Consider the following 12,863-nt stretch of genomic DNA (forward strand, 5'->3'; position numbering starts at 1 on the left):
TGGTTCACAATGTGATGTCCTCAGTAATGTCCTTAAGGGAAATCGTTAGATCGCCATATACAGACTCTTAATTTTTGACCAGTCAGGAAAGACAATAACAAAATTCCATGGTTTTATTATTCAAGAGTACTTTCTGGCATGTTAAAAATTAGCTCACTATTTATTGAATGTTATAATAAGTTGGATTAGAAGAAGAATGTGATGTTTTAATGCTAAATCATAGTTGAAATCTCATTTTTCAGCTGGGTATGTTAGAGACTTAGTATGTAAGCACGTCATCCAGAGCTACAAGTTTTAGAAAGATAGGATTAAACGTTAATTACATTGTACCTACTCTTGATAGAGTCGCAGTCAGAGTTTTTGTTTTTCTTCATTGTTGGTTACACTGCTTATTGCTACTTAAGTAATAAAAGTAGCTTCTGGTTCACCAGAGATAACATTATAGATATTATACTTTTATTTCTTTATTTTGGGGGGGTTTTGGGGGTGATTAGGTTTTATTTAATGGAGGTACTGGGGATTGAGCCCAGGACTTTGTGCATGCTAAGCATGCACTCCACAACTAAGCTATACCTTCCCCCTGGATAATATACTTCTACAGGTCTTGATTCATTCTATTGTTTCAGAGTTATCTTTTTGCATTTCTAGAAAAGGCACAGCTGTAGTGGATCTTTCAGGGAATGGCGACCCGTCCTCTATTTGTACTGTAATGCGAAGCGATGGGACTTCTCTCTACACAACCAGGTTTGTATCTTACGTGAAAGTCATGGTTAGAATGTATGTATGACTTCATATTCTTTGTTCTAGGATTAATGCTAAGACAATCATTTTCTTCTCAAAACTGTTACCAAATCCTAGTTTCTAAAATCTCCTGTTCTCATTACTCAAAATATATTAATTGGATTTCTACTTGTTGCCATTCATAGTTCCTGGAAAGGTTTAATAGCATCAGAAAAGTAACTGAAAAACTTCGCAATTAGTGAAACATCTTAGAATTTCCCCCACTGAATACATTGTTCTACAGACTATAAAATTGAGATACCTCATCACCAACTATAAATATTTTTACGATTGCACATTGGCAGAAAATATATACTAAAAGGTGCCCATATTGGCTCAGTGGTGTCCTCACTCTGTAAAGATCATCTCACATGCGTGGAAGTCCCAGTCCCCATTCTGACTGGTGAAATAGGCCAAGGGAGAAGTAGGCCATGTCACTTACATTTTTTCCATCTGTCTCCATGACCAACGCCTGTGGAAAGGAGCAGTCTCTGTTAATCAGTAAGAACTGGGTTAGTCAAGCACACTTATTTCTAGGACAAAGCTAACAGAAAGAGGCACGACAATAAAAAGGCCACACAAGCAAACACGGCCACACTCAAGCACTTTTGGCAAAAAGGTTCTAGTGTCTCTCAGGCTAGAGTTTTATCTCGAATCACAAGCTGCTTTTTGCAGCATAGTTAAAGGAATGAGGTTTTGTTGTTGTTGTTAACTACCATCATTTTTTCCGAACAACCTGAAACAACCACCTGACTCTTTTACCGTTCCTTAGAAAATTGATCTCTTACTGTTACTTTTTGGAATTTCCCTTTATCAATTCCATGTAATTGGAGTTAGGAAGTAAGAAGAACCTATATATCTAAGAGGTACATTTCTTTTTCTGGGTATAAAAAAATATACAGTAGAAAATTTTTCTTGTGTCAGCGAATTATTGCTGGACAGATTAAATCAACTGTTCAGTAGTGGTTATAAGAAATGTTTACTCATATAAATAAGGAATTAAACCCAATATCTTGTAATAAACTATAATGGAATATAATCTGCAAAAATACTGAATCACTATGCTGTACATCTGAAACTAACACAATGTTGTAAATCATCTATACTCAAAAAAAAGGAAGAAATGTGTTCACTCAGAATAGAGGCTCCATGTCATAAAGACTCTGTAACTGTCCTTATCTGGTATCTTATTTGGAGCTATCCTTAGGTCTAGATTTTTCTGTGTATTTACCTTAATACCTATACTTTCTCTTTTTTCTTTGGGAGAATAAATGTCTTTTTTGCCACTTGTTGAAATGTTTGATTTCTCACCTTGCTCTAACTTTGTCTCTGCCCTTTCGGTGGGTTCCTTAGAGAATACATGTGTGTGTGTGAAAGTGAATTAAAGGAGTTGTTGTAACTGACAGAAGTGCAGGAGGATACTGACAAGAGCACAGGGTGAGGCTGGAGACCTGGATTTTTGTTCTGAGACCATAACCATCACATAACCTCCCTGGGCCAGGGTTTCCTGCTTTGTGAAAAGAGAGAGCTGAACTAAAGGACTTGGCACTTCTGGCTTTCAAATTCAGGTTGTACAAACTAAGCCTAGAATTTTCTCTTAAATTCTCTTTTATTCTTTCATTGGAGCAAAAGATTTCTCTTTGTCCTTGGCTCAAATCAAAAACTATAATGGGGGTGTATATTTGTGACTTCATTTGGGGGATAATCTATGTCTGTTTTACAACATCTTTATTGTATTATAACCCCTCTCAGGAAACTTTTTAGCCATGTTTTTCCTACTTGTCCATCCTCATGAAATTTTAACACCATGGATATATCTGTTTTATTATATGTATATATGTACTTTATACATAAAAAGAGTAAGATTTCTTTTGTCCCTCAAGAGCCGGTTTTTGCCTCCATTCAGAATGCATGCTCTGTTTGTTACACCAGTGACATTTTGATGATCCCCAACATTTCAAAATATCTAGAAACTTTTAAAGTCCTCCCAATATCATATATTGTTAAGCAAAAATAGCTTTAATTTCTTTCCTCCCAGTTTTATTGAGATATAATTGACATACAGCACTGTATAAGTTTAAGGTGTACAGCATAATGATTTAGACTTACATACATCATGAAATGATTATCACAATGAATTTAGTGATCATCCATTATCCCATATAGATACAAAATTACAGAAATATAAAAAAATTTTCTTGTTATGAGAACTCCTAGGATTTCCTCTCTAAACAACTTTCATATATGACATACAGTGGTTAATTATACACCATGTTGTACATTACATCCCTAGTACTTATTGATCTTGTAACTGGGAGTTTGACTGCCTTCATCCAGCTCCTCCTCCTCCTACCCCTTGTCTTTGATAACTACAGATCTGATCTCTTTTCTGAGTTTGTTTATTTGTTTTTGAAGTGTAATTGACCTACAACACTATGTTAGTTCCTGTTTATTTCGGTACGTTCAAAGTGATCACCACAGTAGGTCTAGTTACAATATGTCACCATATAAAGATATTATATAGTTATTGAGTATATTCCCCACTAGTTAATTAAAATAGCTTTAATTTTAAAGTTAAATATTTTCATAATCTTGACTTGAAACTTCATAGTTCTTGGCTTATTTTTCATTATTTCATATTGTGTGCAAACAAGGTCTTTTGTTCTTAATCAGAAGCAAGAGATAAGTGGAATTTTTGTCAAAGGACTTTATGGTCTTTTAAAATGCTTTAGAAGGTCTTGCTTATGATGATCCAAGACTTTGGAAGTCCTTCATATACTAATAGAAGAGTAGCTAGCAGATAACCTGTTTAAATATGTTCTTTGAGAAAGTGTATTGCAGAAAAGTGATAGGTAGGTGATTCTTTCCAATAGAGGCTTAATTAACAAATCATAAAACATTTACCTACAAACACTTTGCCTAGAGCTATTTTAATTCATTACTACTTGCCTCAGAGATTTTTTTAATTTATTTTTTATCTTTTCAAGCACTTTCATAATTCTTTTCCCAAAGCTATATTTGTTCTTATTCTTTTGTATCAAAGTATGGTATTGGGATTATATAAACATGGGTGGTATACCCAAGGCTGTGGGATACAGGAGTTCTTAATTACAAAAACCTCATTACTATTAAATAGGTAAAACAAATGATTACCCAGATCTGCTTAGTAACTCTTAAATCTATGGCCATTTTTTTCAGAGATCTTGCAGCTGCTATAGATCGAATGGACAAGTATAATTTTGATAAAATGATTTATGTGGTAAGTAATCACAACAAAGAACAAAGGTTATGATCCCTATCTCATGAAAACTGCAAAGATAGACATTGAATACTATGTTGAAAAACTATAGAAAGAATTCAATGTTAAGTATATTTATAGTGGCAACCACTATGTTAAAAAACTTAAAAACAAAAAAGTTCACATTGTTTTATAGTCAAAAAAAAATGCTCAATTGAATGGTCATGTGTAATGAATATGTACATACTATAATGCACTTTTTAAAATAAAAGTTTCTATTTTAAATATTTTTGGAATCACAAGAAGTTTCAGAATAGGAGAATTTCCATATACCCTTCAGCCTTCCCCAAAGATAATAGCTTATGTAACCATAATTCTTTGCCTATACCAGGAGACTAACATTGATAGAGGCCTTAATTAAATTTCACCAATTTTTACACACACTTGTGTGTGGGCCTGGGGGGTGTGTTGGTGGAGGGGGAGGGAGTGTTCTTAGGAAATTCTGTCACATGCAGATTCATATAACCATCACCATATTCAGAAAACAGCTGCTCTATCACCAAACAAACTCTTTTGTGGCAACCACGTAGTAACCACGCCTTCCCCTCACCCTAACCCCTGGCAACCCCTGCTCTGCTCTCCATACTACAGTTTTGTCACTTTGAGACTCATATAAATGGAATCACAGTAGGTAACCTTTTGAGATTGGCTCATTCCACTCAGCCTAATGAATGTCCTTGAGATGCACCCAGACTGTTGCGTGTATTAATAGTTTGTTCCTTTTCTTGCTGAATAATGCTCTGGTCTCTTCATCCCTTTCTCTCTTTCCATGTGCACCCTCCCTTTCCCCAGAGGAAAAAAGTTGCTATTAAATACCTTTCAGAGCTTAGCTTTGGCTTTCCTGGAGTTAAAGGTCATAACAGCTGAGAGAGAAGGAATTTAAATAGAAAACTCAGAACATGAGAGTTCCTCTTTCCTCCTGACTCAGTGGGGTGCTGCAGCTCTGACTGCCTGCTCTTGAGCACTCAGCTTAGACCTTCTTCCAGTGGCATCCTCTTTGTGTGTTTATTTAAAGCATATCAGTTGACAGTGATCTGTATAGTCTATCAAAACTCAAATATTTTCATTTGATTTATGTCCAGCCTATTTTGTAGATTGAGTTACCCCTGTTCTTTTCTTTTAAATACATTTTTTCCCCTCCAGACAGATAAAGGGCAAAAAAAGCATTTTCAGCAAGTATTCCAAATGCTGCAGATCATGGGATATGACTGGGCGGAAAGGTAATGTCTGCATGGTTCTTCATTGCCTACTCAGGATCTTTAAAGGTTTGCTAGGTCAGCTATGTCCAAAAATGTACCAAGTTCTTAAAGATCTTCATTCAGGCTTCACTTCTTTGTTTCAGGATGTTAGTATAGAAAAGCAGATTTGTTCTTTGCATTAATTTATGTCCTAGTTATATTCATACCTAATTTATAAACATTTAATAGGTGGTTTATTAGACATCTGCTCTCAGTGGCTTGATTTTCAATATTCTTAATTCCCATCTTTTTTTCATAAATGCAACTAGTAATCTAATCAGATGCTCATGATTCTCTATAAAATGAAGCTGTGTGTAGAACATCTCTTGTAGCATACAAGTCACATATTTAATTTATCAAATTTTTAAAACCTATGAGAGTTAAAGTTCAAACTATTCTCTAAAAGGGTATAATTATGTACTTGGATCACCAGCTCCTTTTCAGTTTTCTGTTAACTAAATGCCTGCTCCATTTCAGGTGCCAGCATGTGCCCTTTGGGGTAGTGCAGGGAATGAAGACACGAAGAGGAGATGTTACTTTTCTGGAGGATGTTTTAAATGAGATTCGATTAAGGATGCTACAGAACATGGCTTCCGTTAAGAGTGAATTCATTTTGTTGTTGTTGCTGTCATAACTTCAGTGCACTTTTATGCTTTGCTGGACTTCTGTGCAGTGTAATTTATTCTGACCATCCCTCCGTTGAACTTTCACTAACCTTGTCAAAAATAGCTTCACTAATTAGAGGTGCCAGAATTTCTAGACTTGCCACTCAGCTGTGGCTGAGTTCAGTAATGGAAATTGGTATGCTCTGAGCCGCCTTTCACAGGCAGCTTCAGCACTGTCACTCAGTTGGAGTGGTTATGCAGAGTTCCTGTGTTACATAATCAGAGACAAGCCACAAGTCCGCATGGCTTTGTTTAACTTCAGTCTTGGAAAAATAAGTGCCAACTATATCCAGTGTCTTACAAGGGATCTTAGAAAGAAAAATAAATTCATGTTTCTCCCCTTTTAATGAGGGCTTGGGAAACGTCATTGTCAAAGTTAAATTAGCCCAAATTAGGAAAGTAGATTGCCCAGTGTGCACCTGTTTGTTCTTGATACTGTCCACATACATTTTTGGCAGATTTTATCTCCCCTTCAACCCCTGATTCTGTAGTTTCATGCAGGTTAAAAGACAGCTGCCTTTGTCTGTTTCAGCTACCAAAGAATTGGAGAACCCACAGGAGACAGCAGAGAGGGTCGGGCTCGCAGCCCTCATTATTCAGGTCTGTGAAGCCTGCTTCCTGGCAGAGCCTTTAATTTGCTGCTAGAACAAATCACAGCACTGAAGATTTACTGTGTCGTTCTAGGACTTCAGAGGCTTACTGTTATCCGACTACCAGTTCAGCTGGGATCGTGTTTTCCAGAGTCGCGGGGACACAGGAGTCTTCCTGCAGTACACACACGCCCGCCTCCACAGGTGAGAAGAGGCTGCTCTGTCCTTCCCAGGCTGGGACCTGGCTGCAGTGATTCTGAGACCAAAGGCCCTGTTTTCTGGGCTTCTCTAACATCTCATATTCAAAACAGGTTAAAGTACAGTGGACTTCCTGTTAGGTTTGGGGTTTTGTGGGGCTTTTTAAACATTTATTTATTGAGCACCTATGTAAGAAATGCTTTTATGTGTATTACCTTATTTGATACTCAGAATAACCCTGCCAAAGAATATACTCCATTTTCAGATGAAGAAACAGATTTAGGAAAAATTGAAGCATTGAGTGAAACAATGTTGGCTTCCAAGTGTAGGACTTTAAGGAGAGAAGACTGTGTACTATGAGATGGTGTTCATCACTTGCAATTGTGAGTCCTAGGATGACTTGTTTAATCCTTGGTTGTTTTTCTAAACTTTTGATACCAGTTTGGAAGAGACTTTTGGATGCGGTTATCTAAATGACTTCAACACTGCTTGCTTACAAGAGCCACAGTCGGTTTCGATTCTCCAGCATCTTCTCAGGTATGGTTTCCTAGCATTATCAAGTCTGCTTGTGCTCAGTGAAATGACTCGTGGCTTACTGACCACTGGAGGGAGAAGGCCAGTAGCTGGCCCCTGCCGCCTGCTTCTAGACAGCGCTTTTCTAAAGGTGTGACTGGGAAGTGATTGTCTGGGGGCAGAGGGCGTGCTCATGGCTAATCCTTAGGCTTTAAAAATGTTGTCACTGTTGAAGTAGCCCAGGCGCCCAACATCCTTCAGGTCATGGTATGAGAATGTAAAGCCCGGTAAAAGCATAACCTTTTAGTTTTAGAAACAGTCATCTTCTCACCCTCTGTGAGAAGTGAAGGAAAATTCCTGCCTTCATGCAGTTTCCCTGAGACTGTAAACCCTTGAGTTGCCTCTTGGTTTCAGTTCAGCCTCAAATACATTGGGCAAGAGACCATACTTCTGAGCTCTCACAAGCGTTATCGGCGAGGCCAGACTTGTCAGGAGAGACTGACTGATCTCTGGAATATCTGGAAGGGATGTGGATGGTTAGCAACAGGCAGTTTTCTCTGATTGGCACACAGTGGTCAGTGGTTTTTTCGTGGGGTGAGGGGTTAGTTTACTCACGTTTGACTCTAAGCCAACCAGCTTTTCTTGGACTGTTTGCTAGTTTCTAGGTTATGTTCCTAAACATGGCTAGAGGCTTTTTACATTTACTTTAACAGCCATGATTTGAGTCTTTGCTTTGGGCTAGGCCTACAGGATCTGAAGATGACTTAGAAAATGCCCACCATCAAGGAATTTGTAACAAAGAAAAATGTGCCTTTACCTTTAAATTTACACAAGGTCTTTTTCCGTATATGTTCTACCGTTAATGGGGTCAAGTCAACCTTACTTAATAGATCTTTGTCTTAATATCTTAGCTTAGTGTAATATGTGCCCAGTCTCCCCTGCCAACCGCTTCTGTCATCTTTCTTTTAGGTTCGACGAGGTGCTTTATAGGTCATCTCAGGACCTTCAACCCAGGCACATTGTCAGTTACCTTCTAACTCTGAGGTACTTGATAAATTCCCTATTTTGAGGTGTTAAAAGACAATTGAGACCTAATGTGACAAGGGACCTTACTTTCATCTAAAGTTTTCCTGTAAATAAATCCCTTGACCTAAAAAATTATGTGCTTTAAGTTACAGGAATTCTTGCTTCATCTTTGCAAATTAGCAGTTAATGTTCATTCATTCAGTGATTGAAGGTCTGGTCACTACAGTTTAGTGAACAGGAACCAAAAGCTACATCCCAGGTAGTTACAGTGCAGTGTGTATGTGTTAGTATAGAGAGGACATGAGAGACAGATCTGGGCACTCATCTCAGCCTTAGGGTTCAGAGAGGGCTTCTCAGAAGAAAGGAGTAGACAGTAGTCAGGGGAAGTAAGGTGGGAGAGAAGGAGAGGAAAGCCCAGAGCTGAGCAAAAACATGATACATTAAGGGGAAGGGTATAGCTCAAGTGGTAGAGCGCATGCTTAGCATGCACAAGGTCCTGGGTTCAATCCCCAGTACCTCCTCTAAAAATAAAAATAAGTACACCTAATTACCTCCCTCCTAGAAAAAAAAAATGATACATTAAAAGAACTACAAACATAGTTCTGGAACAAATGAGAAATAAATGTGTACAGGCCTTTGTGTTATGTGCTAAGGCATCTTATTTTCATGGCAGTGGGGTCCATCCAAAGGTTTTAAGCACAGAAAAGTCAGTCAGATAGAGGGTAGAAAATGAGCTGGAAAGCGAGTAGGTGACCCTCAATAGAAATTTCATGGTAGCTGTTTTAAAAACTGAATAGAAGTTGAGTCTTATAGCAACAGCTGTATCTTCTTAAGAAAGGAAATATTTGCTTTTACTCAAGACTTATTGAAATCAGATTTATTGGGACTGTTTCTTGTTTATGCTTTTTACCCTATCTTCCCCAGATTTAACGATTTTTCCCCTTTAATTTCCACTTAGATATATAGAGATGAAGACACCAGAAAGTCTTATTAAATGTCACTTAATCACTGTAACAAATGTCATAAGCATCATTTCTCTGGCGCACTGTTCTACGTACTGCCGTAACCTAAACAAGCAAACAAACAAACAAAAAATGCTTTAAAGAAGAGTGGCCAGTGTGTGCAGAGTGGATTGATAACTAGTATTACCCGACCTGCTCCCCGTACAGAGGGGGACTGGCCGGGCTGTTTTACATTTCATCTTGAAGGATACCTAAATGAGGAAAGCCTGATTATTAGAAAGGAATCCCCTACACTTACAAAATTAACAATGAAACCATACTCTTAAGAACAATGAAATCACAATCATAATACCACCTAGTATTAGTAGAACCAGGACAAAATCTAAAGCTGGAGTTTAATGTGTTTTACTTCCCAGCTATTGAAACGCAGTGAATTCAGTCTCCACTCCCAACCTTGGATATATCCTTTAACGGCTCTCGGCTTCAATTTCTTTAAGTTGAGGCAGTGAGATTAGATACCACGATTATATGTTTCACAGGAAATTACTGCTGGTCCTAATCATGATTTCTCTCTTCCTGTTTCAGTCATCTTGCAGCTGTGGCACACAAAACACTGCACATCAAAAGCAGTCCTCCTGAAGTGGCGGGGGTACGTTACGTTGAGTTTCTCTGTGTAATCTCTAGCATCCTCAGACTGTCATTACAGAGTCAGTCTTTAAATGTTTCTAAAATAGCATCCTGTTGTTCCACTATAGCAGTGTACTTACACACTCAGGGAATAATTAGAATTGGGCCATAACAATCCAACATACCAGACTGAAACACATTTTCCTATGTCCGGTGGTAGAGTGACGCATTCCCCGTGTCTGAAGCTGAACTAGATACTGTCCTCCCACTCCACAACCCTTGGGTACCAGTCTTACTGTAATGGATTCCAGAAATGTGCCTTCCTCTGCCTACAGCAGACCCTAGGGCACTTGGAGATACTGTTCCTGTTTTAAGTTAGAAAAAGTTAAAATTACTTCTAAAAGTAATTTTCAATCTGGTTTATTCTGTTATAATTAGCCTGTTACTGAATTGAGCATTTACTCATTCTTTGATATACTTTGTAGGCCAGACTTCATCTTTTCAAAGCTGTCCGCTGTGTCCTAGCCAACGGAATGAAACTTCTTGGAATAACACCTGTATGTAAGATGTAATTTCTAATTAAAATTGTTTTTAAACTAGTAAATGAATTCTAGTCATCTATTCTTATATGCTTTGCTGCTTAGAATAGAATTGAAACTACTATTCTGTGTCAGAATCTGTATTTTATTGTCTATATTTCATTAAGTGATTTATCAACTTACTAAATTTTTATCTTTAAAAAAAATCATCTGAGTTCCATCACGGTCAATAAGTACTAAATAGACCTTCGTAAAACTAAGTTAAATTTTTTTAAAGTCATTGTGATCTGCTAGGGACAAAGGATTAGAGTTTAAACTCTGGCTTTAGGTTTCTTTTTTTTCTTCTTTTTTTTTTTGTAGTTGATTTACAATATTTGTTTCATGTATACAACATTGTGATTCAATATATTTTATAAATTCTACTCTATTTAAAGTTATTGCCAAACGGGGGCTATATTTCCCTGTGCTATACAATATATCTTTCTTCCTTATCTATTTTATACATAGTGGTTTGTATCTCTTAATCCCCTACCCCATCTTGCCCCTCCCTCTTCCCCTCCCTCTTCCCCTCTCCTCTCCCACGCATAACTAGTTTGTTCTCTGTATCTGTGAGTCTATTTCTGTTTGATTATATTCGTTTTATTTTTTAGATTCCACATACAAGTGACAACACAGAGTATTTGTCTTTGACTTATTTCATTAAGCAGAATACTCTATAGGTCCACCCACATTGTTGCAAATGACAGAATTTCATTGTTTTTATGGCTAATAGTCAAATATATACATTTGGACACATAAGTTGCTTTCATATCTTGGCCATTGTAAATAATGCTGCTCTGAACACTGGAGTGCATGTATCTTTTTGAATTAGTGGTTTAATTTTCTTTGGATACCCAGGAGTGGAATTGCTGGATCATATGGTTAGTTTTTTGAGAAACCTCCATATTGTTTTCCATAGTGGCTGCACCAATTTACATTCCCATCAACAGTGTACATGAGTTCCCTTTCCTCCACATCCTCACCAACATTTGCTATTTGTAGACTTTTTGGTAACCATTCTGACAGGTATGAGGTGGTATCCTGTGGTTTTGATTTTCATTTCTCTAATGATTGGCAGTGTTGAGCATCTTTGCATGAGCCTGTTAGCCATCTATATGTCTTCCTTGGAAAAATGTCTATTCAGGTCTTCTGCCCATTTTTTAATTGAGTTGTTGGGTTTTTTGATACTGAGTTGTGTAAGCTTTTTATATATTTTGTTTATTGATGAATTCTTTTAGTTTTTGCCTATCTGAGAATTTCTTTTGCCTTGTATTCTAAACGATCATCTTGTGACGTAGAGTATCCTAGGTTGCAGGCTTTTGCCTTTCAGCACTTTGAATATATCATCCCACTCCCTTCTAGCCTGCAAAATTTTGCAGAGAAATCAGCTGATAGCCTTAATGGGGATTCCCTTGTATATGATTCTGTTTTTCTTCTAGCTGCCTTTAGAATTCTCTTTAACTTTTGCCATTTTAATTATGATATATCTTGGTGTGGGTCTGTTTGGGCTTACCTTATTTGGGACCCTTGGTGCTTTCTGTGCCTGGATATCTGTTTCCTTTTCAGGTTTGGGAAGTTTTCTGTCATAATTTCATCAAATACATTTCAATCGCCTTCTATTTCTTCCAGGACCCCTGTTACGTGAATGTTGGTATGTTTCATGTTATCTCAGAGATTTCTTAAACTGTCCTCATTTTTTTGTTTTTGTTTTTTTGCTGTTCTGATTGGGTGATTTCCATTATTTGATCTTCCAGTTCCCTTATGCATTCTTCTGTATTACCTAGTCTGCCTTTAATTCCTTCTACTGTGTTTTTCATTTCAGTTATTGTATCCTTCAGTTCTTAGGGTTTTTTTTTTAATACTTTCTAGTTCCTTCTTAAAATTCTGTGTTCATCTCTTCTTTCCCTGATAAATTATTTGTTTCATTATTTGTTTTTTCAGGGGGTTTCTCTTGCTCTTTGAATTGAGACAGATTCCCTCTGTCTTCTCATTTTGCTTAACTTTCTGTCTCTATGAAATCAGGTGAAACAATTACCTATTCTGGTCTTTAGTGGGTGTCCTTGTGTGCGAGCATCCCTATACAGTCTGTATGTACCCAGTGGCTTTGGTGGGAGAGCTAGATCTGATGTGAGCATAAGTCACCTCTTTCCCCAGGGTGTGTTGGCAGCTATCACCTTGATAGCAGGTGGAGCTGGAGATGGAGGAGCTAGAGCCGGAGCCACGTGTGAGCCAGAGCTGCTTCTCTGCTCAGTGGCCTTCACTGCCCTACCAGGGGTAGGGGTGGGTCCCAGGTTGCTGAAGCAGAAGTCCTTACGAGTCAGGTTCAAGCTGGTTCTGTTTCCTCTAAGTGTGAGCTCTTCTCACTCTCAGCACCAGCATCTTTGCCCC

The 12,863-nt window shown here is 37.7% G+C and overlaps 1 protein-coding gene across 3 annotated transcripts in view; it reads left to right on the forward strand.

The window, feature by feature from the left end:
• RARS2 (arginyl-tRNA synthetase 2, mitochondrial) overlaps positions 1–12,863 on the forward strand; it is a 65,009-nt gene that overhangs the window by 46,826 nt on the left and 5,320 nt on the right. For all 3 annotated transcript variants that reach the window (XM_045512158.2, XM_074368647.1, XM_074368646.1), the window contains exons 11-20: positions 649–744; positions 3,979–4,039; positions 5,222–5,298; positions 5,794–5,918; positions 6,514–6,581; positions 6,666–6,775; positions 7,211–7,306; positions 8,252–8,326; positions 9,856–9,919; positions 10,383–10,454. In XM_045512158.2, coding sequence (XP_045368114.1) covers positions 649–744; positions 3,979–4,039; positions 5,222–5,298; positions 5,794–5,918; positions 6,514–6,581; positions 6,666–6,775; positions 7,211–7,306; positions 8,252–8,326; positions 9,856–9,919; positions 10,383–10,454 — 844 coding nt within the window. The remainder of the gene's footprint in view (positions 1–648; positions 745–3,978; positions 4,040–5,221; positions 5,299–5,793; positions 5,919–6,513; positions 6,582–6,665; positions 6,776–7,210; positions 7,307–8,251; positions 8,327–9,855; positions 9,920–10,382; positions 10,455–12,863) is intronic.

This window comes from Camelus bactrianus, chromosome 8 (assembly GCF_048773025.1).
Source record: "Camelus bactrianus isolate YW-2024 breed Bactrian camel chromosome 8, ASM4877302v1, whole genome shotgun sequence".
Taxonomy (NCBI): Eukaryota; Metazoa; Chordata; class Mammalia; order Artiodactyla; family Camelidae; genus Camelus; species Camelus bactrianus.